This window comes from Mchenga conophoros, linkage group LG7 (genome assembly GCF_057382185.1).
Source record: "Mchenga conophoros isolate Kocher_MC1m ecotype Shallow Benthic linkage group LG7, M_conophoros_male_GT1.1, whole genome shotgun sequence".
NCBI classification, from domain to species: Eukaryota; Metazoa; Chordata; class Actinopteri; order Cichliformes; family Cichlidae; genus Mchenga; species Mchenga conophoros.
In genome coordinates, this window is record NC_140532.1 from 43,618,454 (window position 1) to 43,636,733 (window position 18,280).

General features: G+C 44.9%; 2 protein-coding genes across 3 annotated transcripts in view; both read right to left on the reverse strand.

Moving 5' to 3' along the window:
- The window catches only part of nt5c2l1 (5'-nucleotidase, cytosolic II, like 1), a 16,291-nt gene extending 12,765 nt beyond the window's left edge, over nt 1–3,526 (reverse strand). For both annotated transcript variants that reach the window (XM_085279431.1, XM_085279432.1), the window contains exons 1-4: nt 3,377–3,526; nt 2,242–2,315; nt 1,450–1,567; nt 1,243–1,338 (exon numbers count right to left, since the gene is read on the reverse strand). In XM_085279431.1, the coding sequence (XP_085135557.1) occupies nt 1,243–1,338; nt 1,450–1,567; nt 2,242–2,315; nt 3,377–3,435 (347 nt within the window). In that variant the 5' untranslated portion in view covers nt 3,436–3,526. The remainder of the gene's footprint in view (nt 1–1,242; nt 1,339–1,449; nt 1,568–2,241; nt 2,316–3,376) is intronic.
- Nucleotides 3,527–6,423: 2,897 nt separating this feature from the next.
- Nucleotides 6,424–18,034, reverse strand: slc2a11l (solute carrier family 2 member 11, like). The gene is made up of 12 exons (XM_085279430.1): nt 17,987–18,034; nt 17,593–17,687; nt 17,337–17,497; nt 17,085–17,209; nt 16,843–16,972; nt 10,594–10,742; nt 10,313–10,500; nt 9,971–10,081; nt 9,333–9,434; nt 7,613–7,688; nt 7,369–7,496; nt 6,424–7,265 (listed from the first exon to the last, which is right to left on the reverse strand). Exons 1-12 carry the CDS (start codon nt 18,012–18,014, stop codon nt 7,059–7,061), a joined length of 1,500 nt encoding a protein of 499 aa, XP_085135556.1. The 5' UTR covers nt 18,015–18,034; the 3' UTR covers nt 6,424–7,058.
- Nucleotides 18,035–18,280: the final 246 nt, after the last annotated feature.

The following is an 18,280-nucleotide window of genomic DNA, read 5'->3' on the forward strand; positions in this document are numbered from 1 at the left end:
CAATGACATAATTACCCAGCTACATTTCTGAAAGAATGCAAAAGCATTGACATATATTTTTCCTTCCTACAATAGCCCGACGGGCAGGGCAGAGATAGATTTTGGTAGCCCGACTGAAAAAAATCGCTAGCTCCGGGACGTCGGGCTAGCGATATTGCAAGCCCTGTATCTGATTGAGGAATCACTCATCTTTGGAAAAGAGAGTTTATTACAGAGAAATGTCTCTTTCGAAAATAAAAGCTATACTATCCGCTTCTTCTGGGCTATATTCTCAGCAGCATAAGGAGAATCATGTGCTAACAGCTGTCTAAATGACTCGGCTAAAGTTAGTAGCATGCTTGCTTTTTTTTGTCTGCTTCCACTTGTCTTTGCACTAGGATGATGTCGGCGTAAATGTGCAGTCATATTCGTTGTGTTCCCACTAGTGCTTTCAGGTTAATCTCGTTGAAATGACCTTAACGCCACAACACGGCAAATCTCCGTTAACGAGCTACCGCCGATCGCCCCGTGCATGGGGCTAGACGGCCAACACGTTAACGAGCTAACTGCGCTAACACACTAGTTCCCACCCATGTAATTGAGCATTGCATGGCACATCCAACATACTGTTTTACTTTAGTCCATGACTCGCTTACCTTCAGGGTCATACGTCACATGAAAACCAAAATAATTCCAAACGCCAGATCTGAATGAGGGTGGGGGAGGTCCATGTAAGGAGAGCTTAACTTCTGTCTCGCTAGCTTGCCCTGCGCTCTTCCTTCTGACGATGCTGTCTGTGTTGAGCGCTCAGTGAATCTGCGTTCGACTACTCCGCCTAGGCTGCACTGTCGACCCTAGGCGGAGCAGTCGAACGCAGATTCACTGAGCGCTCAACACAGACAGCATAGTCAGAAGGAAAGTTGATAAAATAAATTACAAATTTTGTATTGTTCGATACATATGCGTACCGAACCGAAAGCACTGTATCGAACGGTTCAATATCGATACGAGTATCGTTGCACCCCTAATATATATATATATATATATATATGTGTGTGTGTGCGTGTGTGCGTGCGTGCGTGTGTGTGTGTGTGCGTGTGTGTGTTGAATTCAACTGGCCCAGCCTTGCTTGGGTTTTAGTCTTTATGTTTCTGTCTCTTTCTCTCTGCCTGTCCTCACCTCGATGATCTCTATCATTCCAAACAGTACAAAATAGATTATACAAACATTTTCTTTACTGTATTCACTTGTTTCCAACTTTACCCTTTGAGGAACTGAAAGCCATGACTGCAGACTAATATATTTCCATTTGAGTCCACCTTCAGGAGGTTCCCATATGTAGTGTCAACCACTAAGCCACTGAGGGGGAGAAAAGGGGAGAAGGTTTATCAATAATAGACAAGAACAAAAAAAAATATAAGAAGAATTGATTGGCTACTTCATTGTAGCGTAAATCGACTTGGAACTAACCGAGTGGGGAAGCTGGGGTCGTACTTGTAGCGCAGAATCTCATGAGGGTATCCAATGGACACCATCCTGTCTCGTATCTGCTCAAAGCCCAAGCTCTCGTAGTCGGGAGACGTATACGCTGCAAGCAGAAATGCACACAGCAAAAGCATGAATACACAATCATCCACTGTTGTGCAGCTTGTTTGAAAGGAAAGTCAGAAACTAAAATGAAGAATTCAGCACAGAGAGTTCAAAATTATGAATGAAGACAACATGTAGCATCTTCAGGGTGATTTAATATTTTATACACATGCTGTAAAAAGTATGATAAGCAAAATATAGTTTAAAAATGAACAAATATAGATTAAGTACCTTATACTTCATTCTGCTCAGGGAAGGGTTTTATCCTTTGTTAAGTAATAATGACTTTATTGGTAGGATACATGGTATCCTGTTGGTATCTAGACCATTATACACTCTATATATTGTACTATAGATAAATAGGTGGCAATTTTTAAAAGTGTGCAGTAAACATAAATTAAACAATCAAGTTAAAGTAAAAGTAAAAATGACGTTATTATACAGTTATACATAAACTGTACTGTTCTTGGCCAAGTGTATCAAATGTAAACATTGTATAGCTGACATCATCACAACACTGCAAACTTAAGGATTTGTAGGTAAATAATAATCCTATGACTCTCTGTGCTAGACACAGTCATGTTCCTCAGAAAGCAAGGAGAAGTACAGATAACTCAATATCAAATAGAATAAATAAAGATGATTAAACTTTTTTTTTTTGCTTCTACTTACTTGCTAGCGTGTAGTCCATGTCGAAGCCATAGCATTTAATATTTTCCAGCGTCAGGCTTCTGTTGACAAACACCCTGTGATCAAACAGAAACACAGCTGAAGGCAGACAGTCATAGAAATTCATTTTTTATGCACTATGGTCAATTTGATGTTTTCATTTATCAGAATGGGTTTCCTAAGGTTCAGTTTGCGTCTTGGCTTTTTGACATCAGGTCTGCCCTGAGATGTGGATTAAATGAATCTTCAAGGGGCAGAAGTCATTTAGTGTGTGAAGCTATGATTTAATTTCTCTTTTCCACCAAAGAAATTCAGAGACTTCCATACTTAGTTTGAACCTATCCTACCCTTGAACTCCCTCAAGTCAGGGTGGTGCTGGGTGGAGGCTAAAGATGTTATCAAAACCAATGTCATCACAGATGTTTGAAATGACTGCCAAATACTTAACATGGTGTATTTTGAACAACATATTAAAAATAATCATGACGTATTTTTGTCTGTCATGTATTTTCTACATCATTTGCCCCCAGATGCTACCTTTTAACCACACAGAGCAGGGAGGCCTGTCTGCAGCACCAGGATGGCCCAGTCTCAACCTTTCCTGACAGTTCATACATATAGAGTTGCTGTAAATAATTAATCTGTAAGCTCTTGTTCTGTGAATGTGTTTCTCCTGAGTTCCACACAGAAAATAAAAGCTGTCAGCAAGGGAGTGTTTCTGATGCAGGAGCACTTACTGACAGGAAGCAGCTGAATAAGCTGATGATTCAAATAGTTGTGTAGGTTAGAGTGCAAACTTTCAGAATAGAGAAATAGGTCAGAATGTCAGAAAGCACTGGAAGTTGTGGAAATATACCAGTGGATTTTTTAAATTTATTTTTTGCAATTCATTGTCTAACTTATTATATGAGCAACAGTATTCTTATGATGTAAAAATACGTAATTAACTTGTGATCAGCAAAAATGCAAAGAAAGAGCTGAAACTGACGACTTTTCTTTTCTTTTTGTGTTCTTTTTTTAAAAATATATTGTAAAACCTTAGAAATTCTGATCGTGGAAATTCATCTTTAGGTTAAAAAGTGTTTCAATTAGCAGCAGTTTACATATTCGTGTGCAATATTACCCCAGTTGAACTTACTTTTGTTCAAGGCGCCTCTTCTTCTCCTCGGTGGAGATGCTTGTGTCCATTGCCTCCATGGTCCACACCTGCTGATGTGCAGCTCCTCTTTTCAAAGAGGTATTTAAATTCTCAAATGTACCCAAAACTTTGTAGGCGTGCCGCTGAGCGTCTTCTCTGTTTTTGTGCACATGTTGAAACCCCTCCTTTTGACTAAGTGCTCATTAATGACGTAAACGGCCGTGGGACACGCGCACGCAGCCTGCCGCCCCCCTGCATTGACACCCATGGTGCTGCGGAGCTTTCAGCTTGGAGTGGGTAGATTGTGTTATCAGAGGCACACACATGTGCACAGGCTACATGTGTGCGTAACTAATGGGAGTTTTGCTGATGGCTGTCAGTCCCGCTGCGACTCGAGCAGCTCAAGTACACGCTGCATGTATCAAAGCAAAACATTTCTGATATTTGATTTATGAATCATTTGGTTTGCGTTTCATGTGCAGAAGCGTTATCAGCAGCATGCGCTCAAAGTAACAGCAACAATTTGGAGACATACTGTCCAATTTCACCCAGAAACACATCCCCATCCTCACATTTATGCACAAAGCAGCCTTAAGGGTCACCAGGAAGAGAAAAACTGTATACAAGCATCCATACATTGGAAATCATTTTCATTTCTCTTTCAGTCTCCCTCTCTTCGTTTTTACACTGTTAACTTCATATGTATAGTGTCACACAGGTGCTTTTACGTAATTGAATGTTGTCATTTTGTTTGTGCATTGTGAATGTAAAAGCCCAACAAGGGAAACGTGTTGGAAATAGGCAACAGCTATATACTATGTGCTGCACATCTGTCTCATGCTCCATATATGTTAAACTGCATTGCCCCTTTAAGAAAAATAAGAAAATGCGTTTTCAAGTATGCTTTTAAATCTCTTCACCTTTTAGTAACTTACATCAAACTTGAGCTTCGCAGTTTTTGGGGTTTTTTTGTTTGTTTTGTAGCAAATATTATTTGTAAAACTCATGTTTTGTACATTTGTGGTTTGTGTACTGCGGTTGTTTCTCTATGTGCTGTACTGTAAGTCCCTTTGGGCTGGGACTTATCTGCATGACACACCACCATGACATAACCAACCCTCTTTTTCTATATATAGTGTCACACAGGTGGAAAAACGTCATCAGTATTTATTTTTTTTTTTTTTATTTTTATTTTTTTTTTCCTAAATGACATCAGAAACAGCAGTATGCGACATTACGTGATGGCAGAGCTTCAGTTCATCCTTTGTCATTTTTTTTTTTTTTTTTTTTTTTTTTTTTTTTTTTAATAAATAGGACAGGGGGAATGAATGAGAGAGAGAGGGGGAGAGAAAGAAAGAAAACCAAAGGGGAGAAGAGACGGTGAGAAGGGGGGGGGAAGAGAGAGAAAAAAAAAAAACTCCTGGGTCACCTGTATGGAGAAAAAAAACAAACAAACAAACAAACAAACAAAAACAAACAGAGGAGACAGCAAACAACAAAGAGCAACATAATAATAGAGAAAACAAAGCACCATCACAATAAACTAGCTAGTCATAGATATCAGTATTTACTAAGTAATAAACGATATTGTGCAGCACGCAAGATAGACAGCGCACAGTGTGCTTTGAGGCAGCAGCCAAGAAAGCTTTAGTTCGCGTCTGTGAATACCCATGTGTGCATACCTGTGTGGATCAGCATGCTTGCATTCCAAAGGTTTCTCCATGTAATGATCTGCTAGGGAGTGTGGGGGGGCCACAGCCCCGTCCTCCAGGGTGTGAAGCGGGTATGGAGGAGATCAAAACTCCAGACATCCAGAGGCCCCCAGAACACAAGAGACCATGGAAGACCAACAGAGGGGCAGCCGCGCCACTGTCCCAGTAAGAGCTGAGGAGAGTCCCAGATGAGGGCTCGCCCAGCAGCCGCGGAGCAGAAGTCAGGGGGAGTTGCAGTGACGCGCCCGTGAGCTCCGCCGGCCCCCAGCTGCGCCTGAGTGACCGAGCCCTAGGCCGAGAGGCCGGGGGCACCCCACCTCCAAAGGGGCCCGAGCGAGCCCCAGGCCCCAGGCCCCGACAAGCGGCCGCCAAGGAGTGAGCCGGTGTGCACCCGGACACCCACCCCCAGACACAAAGAACCACCAACACACCGACACCTGAGGGAGTCCGCCACCGGCAGGGGAAGTGGTGGTGGGTGGAGATAGGCCTCCAAACCTTGGAGGGCCTGAGGTGTCCCCAGAGAGGTGGCGTCTGATACCCAACCTGACATATAGACACAGACATACAGGCACACACAGACACAAACATCCATTCCCACCCTCATGCTCTCATATGCACTCACTCCACACTCAACCAACGTGGAGACAGACATAAAGAGACGCTGTACACACAATCACACTCCCCAAGCGTACTCTACAAACCGGGTCTAGGTACCCTTGCCCCTGGAGGGGGGAATTGCACCCAGACCCAGGTGGTGTTACCCTTTTCCCTGCGGTGGGGAGAGGCAGACCACCCCGACTCCACAGCAGCAGGGAGGCCCCACACCCCAGACCGCAGTCGGACGGCCAACTCCTCCTACTAGCCCTCCCGCTCCAGCAGGCCGCAGAGAATGGGGGTGGGAGAAGACTCCAAACCTCCCTCCACCCGCTCATTGTAGTGTTGATGCATATGTGTTCTAAGGTGCAATTAAAACCCAGGAGGGTTTTAACGTCATCAGTATTTAAACGGCACTCCAGTGATACAACTGGTCAGGATGGAAAAAGACTGTGGAGCAGTTTCAACTATAGAAATGCATCATGTTTCAGACGAGTTAAATATTATTGTGTAATTTATGGTTGATTTACCACATTTGAGGAGAAATTAAAAATCATAGCTTATAGCAAAAAGCACAAGAGCAAACACAACAATATTTTAAGGTCTGATATTAAAGTTTTAGAGTAAAGTAAGAAAACGCAAATAGAAAAAAATGCTGCTACAACTCACTTTAAAATCATTTTTTTAATAATCAAACAAGAGTGAAAGATCTATAACGTGTCAAACTCACAATATGGGTCATGGGCCATATGCAGCCCACTTTGATCATAAGTGGGCTGGACCAGTGAAACTCTCCTTTCTGTCTGTGTAAAGACATTTAACTACACACTGAATCCCTAAGACATCTTAACATAAGAAAAAGAAGTGCAGTTACAACAGCACAGCTCAGTTTTTCTACGCCATATACTATACTGTTGTAGTAAATGAAAGAAAGTTCGGGTATAAACTGTAAGAAAATGTTTGACAGAAATGTTAAAAATTACAAAAAAAGTTCAGGTATGAAAACAGAAATAAATTATTCATTGACAGAAAATGTCCTATTTTATATTTAATTTTTTGTTTGTTTGTTTTTTATCTTACTGCGTATCCATTGTAAAGAAAGAAAAAGAAAAAAAGAAAATACGTTTTTATAGTAGATAAAATGACTTTTCTGTCATTTATTTGTTTTTTGTATTACACAGTTATTTTGGTGCAGTGTGAATGTCCTTCATCAGTAAAAAAAACAAAAACAAAAAAAACCTCTGTGCTATGTCCGTGATGACCAGTTTAATCCTAAATATTTATTAACGTCATTCATATCCTGTCTGTCTGACATACAGTGACTAATTCAAGCTGCACATTTAACAGCATATTTTCATTTTTTTAAATAAATCTAATCACAGTTTGGTTTCGTATGATATGATTCTATTGGCGTACTTCTCAGTCACGTCTTCTCTTTTGGGTTTGCAATGCATCTTATCAAATTCTGCAGCGATCTCCAGCGGTGTCTTATTTTTGATTTCGGGGACGTTGAACTTCATATAAAGCCCACAGATGAAGCAAGAAAACAGAAAAATGAGAAAGCAAAAGTAATCCAGTTTCTCCTGGAAATAAAGCATTTGGAGGCAATTTGTCAGTCCTTGTGCTTGACACATTTCAAATGATCTTAAAAATATGCCACATTTTACATACTTTTAACATACTTACCACTAGGATGGGGAAGACCATCCCAACCACAAACAGGACTAACCAGTTGAGGCTGCAAGAGATTGTGTACGCAGCCGATCTGAAAGGCTGAGCAAAGAGTTCCCCTGGAAGACTAGGTGTGACTCCAACTTTGGGGAAAATGTACATGCTACAATAAGATCTCCTCATTGTTTGGTCAAAAAGAAAAACTTCTTGGTGTTAATTTTACAGTCTTTAGAAATATTAGCTTGAGAGATAAACGTACCTGGACCAATGGCAAAAAAGACTATACAGAGGAAAATAAGGACCATGCTGCAGTACGGCATCCAGGAGACCTGACTCTGAGGAAAACAAAAGGGTTTAAGTTTGTTTATTTATTCAAATATGCAGATGTATATACTATCTGTCAAAGGTTTCAGAACACCCCAATTTTTCCAGTCATTTATCACAATTCAAGTCATTCAAGTCCAGTGAATAGTTTGAAATGGTACAAAGGTAAGTGGTCAACTGCCAGATGTTTTTTTTTTTTTTGTGAAGGTAAGTTTACCCAAAACTAAAAAATAATATACATTTCAAAATTATTTAAAAAAGGTCTTTTTCGGGGAACACAAAATGGGTTAACAATTTAAAGCTGTCGTTCAGCAATGGAGGTTGATCAACCATTGAAAGCTGGTGCTACTAATTGCAACTTTTCTGGATTACTTACTGGCCCCTCTGTCTGCATAAAAGCAGTGCTGGAACACACTGTGGTACCATGCCCTCGTGAGCATCAGTTGAACAGTATTGTACTACAGAAAGTGTGTGGCTACAAAAATGGCGAGAAAAATGGAAGAGAGACAGACCATCATAGCACCTAAAAATGTAGGTCTTTCCTACAGAGAAATTGCAAAGAAAGTAAAGGTGTCAGTGAGTACAGTTTCCTTCGACATCAAAAGGCACTCAGAAACTCAGACGGGAAGAGCTCTGGCAGACCCAAAGCCACAACTGAATCTGAGGACGAGTTTCTGAGAGTTAACAGTTTGCGTGATAGGCGGCTCACAGGACAACAGTTTCAAGCACAGCTTAATAGAGGTCGTAATAAGCAAGTCCCAGTTTCAACTGTGAAGAGAAGACTTTGAGCAGGTTTAACAGGACAAGTAGCAATAAGAAAGCCATTGCTAAGAATAATCAGAATAAGACAAAAGGCTTGCCTGGGCCATGAAACACTGCCATTGCACTACTGAAGACTGGAAAAAGGTATTATGGACTAATCAAAATTTGAAATCTTCCCATCATAACTACCCTTTCGAGTAGGCGAAAGGATGGTTTCACAGTGTGTGGTATCAACTGTCAAATGTGGGGAAGGAAATTTGATGGTGAGAGTGAAAGGGACCCTGAACCAAAACGGCTACCACAGCTTTCTGCAGCCCCAAGCAACACCCTCGGGTATGCGCCTAGTTGGGGTTTATCCTACAGCAAGATAATGACCCAAAAGATAAGTCCAAGCTTTACCAGAACTACCTCAGGAAAAAAAGAATGAGATAATTAGCTTGAAAACATGGAGAGGCCAGCACAGGCTCCAGACTGAAACCCCATCAAGCTGGTTTGGGATGAACTGGAAAGAAGAGTGAAAGCAAAGCAATCTACAAGTGTCACACATTTATGGGAACTTCTGCAAAAGATATGGGAAGAACTTCCTGAAGAATATTGGATTTCTATTGCAGAAAAAATGCCACGGGTGTGTTCAGCTGTTATATCTGCCAAAGCTGGCTACTTTGATAAATCAAAACTTTAGAATACATTTTTGTCTATAAATTGATTCCATGATTTCTCTTTTAACTCCAACAGCTTATTTGTACTATGCTTTCATTTCAGGGTGTAATGAGACATTAAACAGCGTAATTTTCAATTAAAAAATGGAAAAAAAATAATGTGTCCTAAAACATTTGACTGGTAGTGTATATATAAATATATTTTTAAAAGTGGTTAGTTTTGCAGTGACTTACTTGCAGGTACAAAGTGATGGTGAGGAAAACTAGTGTCACAGACATTCCTGCGTAGCCTCTGAAGAGCAGGGCCGTTTTTCCTGTTCTGTTAATAATCATGAACTGCAACATGAGAACAGATTTAGCCTGCTGCTGTAAATGTTTTGCACAGAATTAAAATTAAACAATTAATTAAACAGCCACATGGGGGAGCTACGATTACACATGAAAACAGCTGCCACAAGGCATTTACATCACTGGTGAGACCTCCAGACGTTTTTTCCCTTAAATGATTTGATACATCAGCAGGAAGTAAATAAAACAAACATTAATGAAAGAGTGTTTACAGGATGTTAAACACAAAGTTTCCCTAAAATTGGCTTGTGCTAAGTGACTAACATTTCAACAGAAGTCTGAACAAAGAAATGACGATGAGTCATAGGACACAAGTTGCCCTTGTTAGTTTTTGTCCACTCTGGCTCCACCTGCTGAAATGCTAGTCTGTTTGCACAAGTAAACACCTTTGGATCAGTCATTGTGCTGCACTACTTTTTGTCCTTTAAAGTTTGTCGTTCTTGAGCTGAGCACCTATATTTTGCTGGACAGTCCGTTTTTTATTGGATACAAACATGATTGGATATCAGTGAAAGAGTACTTACACAGAATACAACAGTAGAAAATTCACAGAGCCCTGTCCCCAAGGCAGTGTATCGTAACTTTTCTTCTGGGATTCCCGCCGCACGAAACACATCAAAAGAATAAAAGTACACCTGTAGAGAAGTTAAACATACACAGATAAGAAACTGTGTAATGTTTCTATTCATTTTACTGAAACTGGCCAGTTTTCCTGCTGAATATTTCACTGTTATTGTTAGTTATGTATTTATTACATTTTATTATATTTAGACATTACAGGATTTTTTGAAAGAACATAATCTAAAAAAGGAGATTACAGAGACTGGTGAAAGAAAGACTCCTCTCTTTCTAGCATATACACTCACAGCATTGATGCCACAGAGCTGCACTGAGGTGAAAGTTACAGCGACAGTGATCAGCTGCCAGCGGATCGTTTTGTTCTGAATCAGCTCCAACACTGAGTAGCTGCGGACACTCTGCAGGGCAGCTTTCTCCTCCAGCATCTCCTCGATCTCTCTGCTGTAGTCCTTATTGCCCCAAAGCTGCTTTAAAGCTAAGGTGGCATGAAAAAACATGAGATTTAAATGGTAAGTTAACAGTCACTAAGTAAAAAAAATCCCCTAAGGCTAAAAATGTTTTTGTACACCTTTTTCACAGGTTCGTTGGTCTCCTCTGTCCAGCAACAGGAAGCTGGGAGATTCTGGCAGGAAGAACAGGGTGATGAGTTGAAACAACCCAGTGAAACCGATGAAACCAAGCAGCCAGGGCCACAGCTTCTCTGTACCAAGTAACTCACTGCAAGTATAACATCAATAGTCAAGTTATCACAGGTTAATATCTAAAATAGCAACATGCTTCCAAAAACACAGTTATGAAAAGTTTTAAAGGGACAAAGATTTTTGCATATAATTCTTTCATACATGGTAACAAAGTGCAATAAATTGCACTTAAATAAATTGCACTTAAATAAATTGCACTTAAATAAATTGCAAATAATCCATCCATCCATTTTCATCCGCTTTGTCCGGGGCCGGGTCGCGGGGGCAGCAGCCTAAGCAAAGAGGCCCAGACCTCCCTCTCCCCAGCCACCTCCTCCAGCTTATCCGGGGGAATACCAAGGCGTTCCCAGGCCAGCCGAGAGATATAATCTCTCCAGCGTGTCCTGGGTCTGCCCCGGGGCCTCCTCCCGGTGGGACATGCCTGGAACACCTCACCCAGGAGGCGCCCAGGGGGCATCCTTGTCAGATGCCCGAACCACCTCAGCTGGCTCCTTTCGATGTGGAGCAGCAGCTGCTCTACTCTGAGCCCCTCCCGGATGGCCGAACTTCTCACCCTATCTCTAAGGGAGAGGCCAGCCACCCTTCGGAGGAAGCTCATTTCTGCCGCTTGTATCCGCGATCTCGTTCTTTCGGTCACTACCCACAGCTCGTGGCCATAGGTGAGGGTAGGGACGTAGATCGACCGGTAAATTGAGAGCTTCGCTTTTACACTCAGCTCCCTCTTCACCACGACGGACCGGTGCAGCGTCCGCATTACTGCAGCTGCAGCCCCAATCCGTCTGTCGATCTCCGGCTCCCTTCTCCCATCACTCGCGAACAAGACCCCGAGATACTTGAACTCCTCCACTTGGGGCAGGAACTCATCCCCGACCCGGAGTGGGCACTCCACCCTTTTCCGGCTGAGAACCATGGCCTCAGATTTGGAGGTGCTGATCCTCATTCCCGCTGCTTCACACTCGGCTGCGAACCGCTCCAGTGCGAGCTGGAGGCCCTCACCCGATGAAGCCAACAGAACCACATCATCTGCAAAAATCAGAGATGAGATTCTGAGGCCACCAAAGCGAAAGCCCTCCGCCACTTGGCTGCGCCTAGAAATCCTGTCCATAAAAATTATGAACAGAACCGGAGACAAAGGGCAGCCCTGGCGGAGCCCATCACCCACCGGGAACGAGTCCGACTTATTGCCGGCAATGCGAACCAAGCTCTTGCAACGGTTGTATAGGGATCGAATGGCCCGTAGCAATGGGCCAGACACCCCATATTCCCGCAACACCTCCCACAGGACACCCCGAGGGACACGGTCGAATGCCTTCTCCAAGTCCACAAAACACATGTAGACTGGTTGGGCAAACTCCCATGCACCCTCAAGTATCCTGGAGAGGATAAAGAGCTGGTCCAGTGTTCCGCGACCAGGACGAAAACCGCATTGTTCCTCCTGTATCCGAGGTTCGACTAACGGACGAACTCTCCTCTCCAGCACCCTGGCATAGACTTTCCCAGGGAGGCTGAGGAGTGTGATCCCCCTGTAGTTGGAACACACCCTCCGGTCCCCTTTCTTGAAGATGGGGACCACCACCCCGGTCTGCCAGTCCACAGGTACTGCCCCTGATCTCCACGCAACATTGCAGAGGCGTGTCAACCAGGACAGCCCTACAACGTCCAGAGCCTTCAGGAACTCGGGGCGGACCTCATCAACACCAGGGGCTCTGCCACCAAGGAGTTGTTTAACTGCCTCAGTGACCTCGCCCCCGGAAATTGGCGGGTCATTCCCCTCATCCCCAGACTCTGCTTCCTCCTCGGAAGACGTGTCAGTGGGATTAAGGAGGTCTTCGAAGTATTCCTTCCACCGCCTGACAATTTTCTCAGTCGACGTCAGCAGCGCTCCGCCAGCACTATACACAGTGCAGGTAGAGCACCGCTTTCCCCTCCTGAGACGTCTGACGGTTTGCCAGAATCTCTTCGAGGCAGCCCGAAAGTCTTTTTCCATGGCCTCTCCGAACTCCTCCCACACCCGAGTTTTTGCTTCAGCCACTGCCCGAGCCGCATTCCGCTTGGCCTGTCGATACCTGTCGGCTGCCTCCGGAGTCCCACTGTCATGATCCTGGGTCCTTTTGACCCAGCGTTTTGTGTTTTCTCTTCACGATTTTGGTTCTGTTCTCTAATTGGTGTTTACCCTGTTCCCCCCGTGTGTTCCTGTTTTATTGTGAAGGTCTGCGTCTTATGTGAGTGTTTTCAGTTTGCCTCCCTGGTCTCGTCATGTTAATCACTCCCAGCTGTGTCTCCCACCTGTGTGTAATCTCCCTGTGTTCTGAGTGTATTTAAGTTGTATTTTCTGTCTTAGTAATCGCTGGTTCGTCTGTGTTGTTTCCCCTCGGTCTCCCTGCGTCTCCCCGTATGTATTTCTCCGGACCTCCCTGCATCCTCATTCTGGTTTGTCTTATTAGTTTACCCAGTTTAGGTTTCCGGTTTCATGTTTTGTCGCCACCGCTGTTTGTACTTACACCCCTGTAAATAAACACTCACCTGCACCAGAGCTGCCGCCTTTTGGGTCCTTACTACAAATCCACACGGCTTGCCCCGCAAACCGTGACAGAACGAACCAGCCACCATGGACCCAGCGGCAGTCAATCCGTCCGAGGAGCTCCAGGATGACATCGGCTACAATGTGGAGATCCTCCTCGGGCTGTGGCTGGAGAATCCTCCGTACGAGCTTCGCCGCGCCGTGGAAGGTCGGCTACAACGTCTCTTTTCCGGCCTGCCATGGCTACTGAATTCCCTTCCTCCGACCATACAGGCTTTTCTCCGGCACACACCTCACCTTCTCTCAGCCACTCCTGCCTCGCTGCCCGACTCGCCGGATGTGATCTTGCCCGGCCCGTCGGAGCCGTATGCGGGGAGGAAACGCCGATCGCGCCGCAAGCGCGCCACCCCACAGCCGTACGTTCGGGCTTCTAAATCACCGGCTGTGGTGAGTGAGGACTCTTTTTCATTTTCAGACTGCATGACTGTTCATTCAGGGGCTGCGTTTTGTGTGGCGGATGTCAACGCGAGCTGCTTATCGCCTGTGCAGCTACCGGCAGCTCAGTTAGCTCCCCCGCAGCCACTCTCAGCTCGGTTAGCTCCCCCGCAGCCACTCTCAGCTCGGTTAGCTCCCCCGCAGCCACTCTCAGCTCGGTTAGCTCCCCCGCAGCCACTCTCAGCTCAGTTAGCTCCCCCGCAGCCAGTGCTCCTTTCAGTTCAGTCTCCAGTGCCACCCTCAGTTCAGTCTCCAGTGCCACCCTCAGTTCAGTCTCCAGTGCCACCCTCAGTTCAGTCTCCAGTGCCGCCTGTAGCGCAGGCCCCAGTAGCTCCAGTGCCGCCTGTAGCGCAGGCCCCAGTAGCTCCAGTGCCCCCGCTACCCGTAGCTCTGGCTCCAGCAGTACCGGTTCCACTCATTCACTCCATGCAGGGAGAAGATTTAAGGTCCAGTCAGGGAGTTTCTCGCGCTTTAGCTGCTTCAAGCACCGTTCTGCACTCCAGGGCTTCCCCAGAGGCTAGGTCTCAGTCCCCAGCTGATTCTGGACCCCTGAAGATTAAGCAGCCCTCAGAGAACAACTCCGTGTCAGTGCTGTCTGAGCAGGGCCAGTGCTCAGCACAGCACCCATTGCCTTCATGTCTGCCAGAGGACTCCATGCCTGCTGGCTTTGTGATGGCTTCTGCTGGAGGGTCCAAGGGGCCCGTTCAGCCACCTGTCTCAGCTGGAGGGCCCGAGGAGCCCGTCCAGCCACCTGCTGCAGCATCATCATCATCCTCGCCGGCTGCAGCATCATCATCATCCTCGCCGGCTGCAGCATCATCATCATCCTCGCCGGCTGCAGCATCATCATCATCCTCGTCTGGTCCAGCCTCAGAGCCTTCAGCCTCGTCTGGTCCAGCCTCAGAGCCTTCAGCCTCGCCTGGTCCAGCTTCATCCGAGTCTTCATCCTCGCCTGGTCCAGCTTCATCCGAGTCTTCAGCCTCGCCTGGTCCAGCTTCATCCGAGTCTTCAGCCTCGCCTGGTCCAGCCTCTGCAGCCTCGCCTGGTCCGGATCACCATCGCCTGAGTGGCCGCCGTTGCCTTCCGCACGGCCGGCCCCCGGACCGCCATCGCCTGAGTGGCCGCCGTTGCCTTCCGCACGGCCGGCCCCCGGACCGCCATCGCCTGAGTGGCCGCCGTTGCCGTCTGCACGGTCGGACCCCTGAACTGTTTTGGACTCCTGTGCTGTCGGCCCCCTGAACTCTTCTGTTTTGGGCTCTGTTTTTTCCTGTGTTCTGGTGTGCTTCGTTTCTTTTGGTTTTGGGCTCGTTTTTTGTTTTTGTCTTTTGGCCTTCTGGTGCTCCGGTTTTGTTTTGCTTCGAGCCCTCCTTCCTGGGCCCCCGCTGCCCGCCCTGGTCGGGTTGTTTTCTGTTTTTTCTGGCTGTTTTGTTTCTTGTTGGGCTGTCTGGAGCCAGCCTTTGAGGGGGGGGGGGGGGGGGGGGTACTGTCATGATCCTGGGTCCTTTTGACCCAGCGTTTTGTGTTTTCTCTTCGCGATTTTGGTTCTGTTCTCTAATTGGTGTTTACCCTGTTCCCCCCGTGTGTTCCTGTTTTATTGTGAAGGTCTGCATCTTATGTGAGTGTTTTCAGTTTGCCTCCCTGGTCTCGTCATGTTAATCACTCCCAGCTGTGTCTCCCACCTGTGTGTAATCTCCCTGTGTTCTGAGTGTATTTAAGTTGTATTTTCTGTCTTAGTAATCGCTGGTTCGTCTGTGTTGTTTCCCCTTGGTCTCCCTGCGTCTCCTCGTATGTATTTCTCCGGACCTCCCTGCATCCTCATTCTGGTTTGTCTTATTAGTTTACCCAGTTTAGGTTTCCGGTTTCATGTTTTGTCGCCACCGCTGTTTGTACTTACACCCCTGTAAATAAACACTCACCTGCACCAGAGCTGCCGCCTTTTGGGTCCTTACTACAAATCCACACGGCTTGCCCTGCAAACCGTGACACCCACAGGCTAACCAAGCCCGATAGGACTCCTTCTTCAGCCTGGTGGCTCCCTTCACCTCTGGTGTCCACCATTTGGTTCGGGGATTACCACCACGGCAGGCACCAACCACCTTGCGGCCGCAGCTCAATGCAGCAGCTTCGGCAATGGAGACGCTGAACATGGTCCATTCGGACTCAATGTCCCCAGTCTCCCTCGGAATGCTGTTGAAGCTCTGCCGGAGGTGTGCGTTGAAGATCTCGCGGACTGGGGCCTGAAACTGAAGCGGGACCTGCGCAGTCATGTTCACTCAAATGTCCCTGATGTACCATCCAACCCTGTTCCCTCCACTCCCACATCACTTTAGCCTCCTCCACTGCCTTTGAAGTGTGGCCATCCATCCCTGCAACTATCACTTTTTTGTTCTTTTTCCTTTTTTTGCAATTGCAAATAATACGAACCATAAAGGACTGTTTTTCAGAAATACAGTTAAATACTATTAAAAACCTTAAAGTAGTGATGTTGTGTAGAATGCAAATAAAAGCTGAATGCAAATGATTTTCAAATTTCAGATTTTGTTCAAAATAGAAAAGATATGTTGTTTAAAATTTCATGTAAAATATTAGCTCATGATGAATTTCATGGCAACAAGACAGCTCAAAAAAGCTGGGAATGTGCAATGAAAGGCTGGGAAATTAAGTTTTACTAAGGAGTTGAAGGAACATTTTGCATCTAATTAGGCTAACGGTAACAAGTCAAAAGAGCATCTTACAGAGAAATGGCCAGATGAAATTTACCAATCCACAAAAAAATGTCTACAAATATGTGAATATGTCCCACATTGTAATACCACATGATCTGACCCTTTGCAGTCCTGTTGCATTGGCTGCAGTGACTCAGTCAAAATTAAGACCTGACTGAAATGCTGTGGTGAGCTCTTAAGAAAGCTAAATGAATGCCCAAAGCAGTGCTGTGAAGAAGAGTGAGCCAAATTTCCTCCACAATGAGAGAATGATGATGTTATACAGAAAATGATTACTTCTGGTTATTTCTGCTGAAGGTGTTAGAATCACGAGATGTACTTAGTTTTTCACAGGACTGTGAGATACTTTCGTTTTCACATGTAGGCTACCTCACCTGATCCCCAGCAGTTGGCCAGAGAACTTCCCCAAAGACATGAAGGAACCAATGAACACGCCAACAATCCCTTTCAGCTTCCGAGGAGCGATTTCCATGACGTACATTGGATAAACTGCAAGACTGGCTCCTAAAGTAACAGGAAAAATCAACAACACACATACACAATCTGACCAGATTCAATGAGGTGACAGTTTGGACAGCCGGGAAACTAGCTCCAGTGAGTTTGCTCAAAAGGTTACCTGAATTAATGCCAAAGAAAAATCGTCCTGCCATGATCATCTCAAAGGACATGGCTGTTTTACTCAAGAGCATCAACACGCTGCCAAGTATAGCCACAAAGGTGTTTAACAAAAGGCATCGCTTTCTATGGGACAGGAAAACAGAGACTTAGAGCCTGAGGCCAACGCAGAACATCTATTTATGCATGTCTTTGACAGTGCCATGTTAATAGCTAAACAGAATATGGAATTTTTATGCTCATGTACACCAACCTGCCAAATTTTGACGCCAGTGAACCAGCTGTTAGCGACCCCAGTAAACCCCCAATGCAGAAAATGGACACTGTGAAGGACCAGATGAGCGAGAGCTGCCATGGCTCCAGGGAGAGACCGTATCTTTGCACGCATGTTTGCTTCACCAGCTCCTTTATAAACTACAACAAGGTGAACAGGTATAGACTTGTCTATGCATGCTGAAAATACAGCTTAAGGTTGTCTGTATTTTAATTTAGTAAAGTATCTCACTTACAACAGAGGGGGAGGTCATCACAGACACGCTGTATCCATAATGAAATGTCCCACCGATACCACACACAAAAATGGCAGCAAATACAACAGGATAAGCTACCTGTAAAAATGTTTTTAAAGAAATCAAGAAATGTTTTTATGGAAAATGTAGGTACATTTTGTTTAACGTCAATCATGCTAAATAATCAAATTTTAATTTTTCAATACCACATTTCCCTAAACTTACATCTGTCAGTCTGTATGTTCAATTATTTTTATGGATTGTGTCAATTCTCCATATACAGCAGTCATTTAAATATCAAAAAAAAGAAGTTTTCCTTTCATTTATATGCTTGAGCTAGCCATTCACAATTCAAAAAACATAATGTAAACATAAAAATAGTTTTAACTGTCACCTACCAGGAGTCCTAAGTGCTGAATCATTGTTGTAGGTCTGTCGCTTTCGGGTGAGAAGTCTTTTCAGATCATTCACATGGATGCAGCACACATTTAACTGAGCGCTGAAATGATTAACTTTTTTCTGGGCCAAAGAATAAAAGGTGTTTGGAACAAAAACAACAACTTAAAAAGTTATGTGTCTGATGTGGAATAAGTCATGTGGGCATGACTTTTGTTTGCTTAAGGATTCTGCCCAGTGATCATGAAAGACCCTTAACCCTCTCCAGGCAGAAGTTGCAGATTTGCAACAG

What these genes read in the sequence shown, in the direction of transcription:
- slc2a11l (XM_085279430.1), bottom strand. Translation starts at nt 18,014, where the DNA reads ATGATTCAGCACTTAGGACTCCTGGTAG. An exon ending in GCACTTAGGACTCCTGGTAG is followed by an intron (nt 17,688 to 17,986) that starts GTGACAGTTAAA and finishes TTTTACAGGTAG; the next exon opens with CTTATCCTGTTGTATTTGCT. An exon ending in CTGGCGTCAAAATTTGGCAG is followed by an intron (nt 17,210 to 17,336) that starts GTTGGTGTACAT and finishes CCTGTCCCATAG; the next exon opens with AAAGCGATGCCTTTTGTTAA.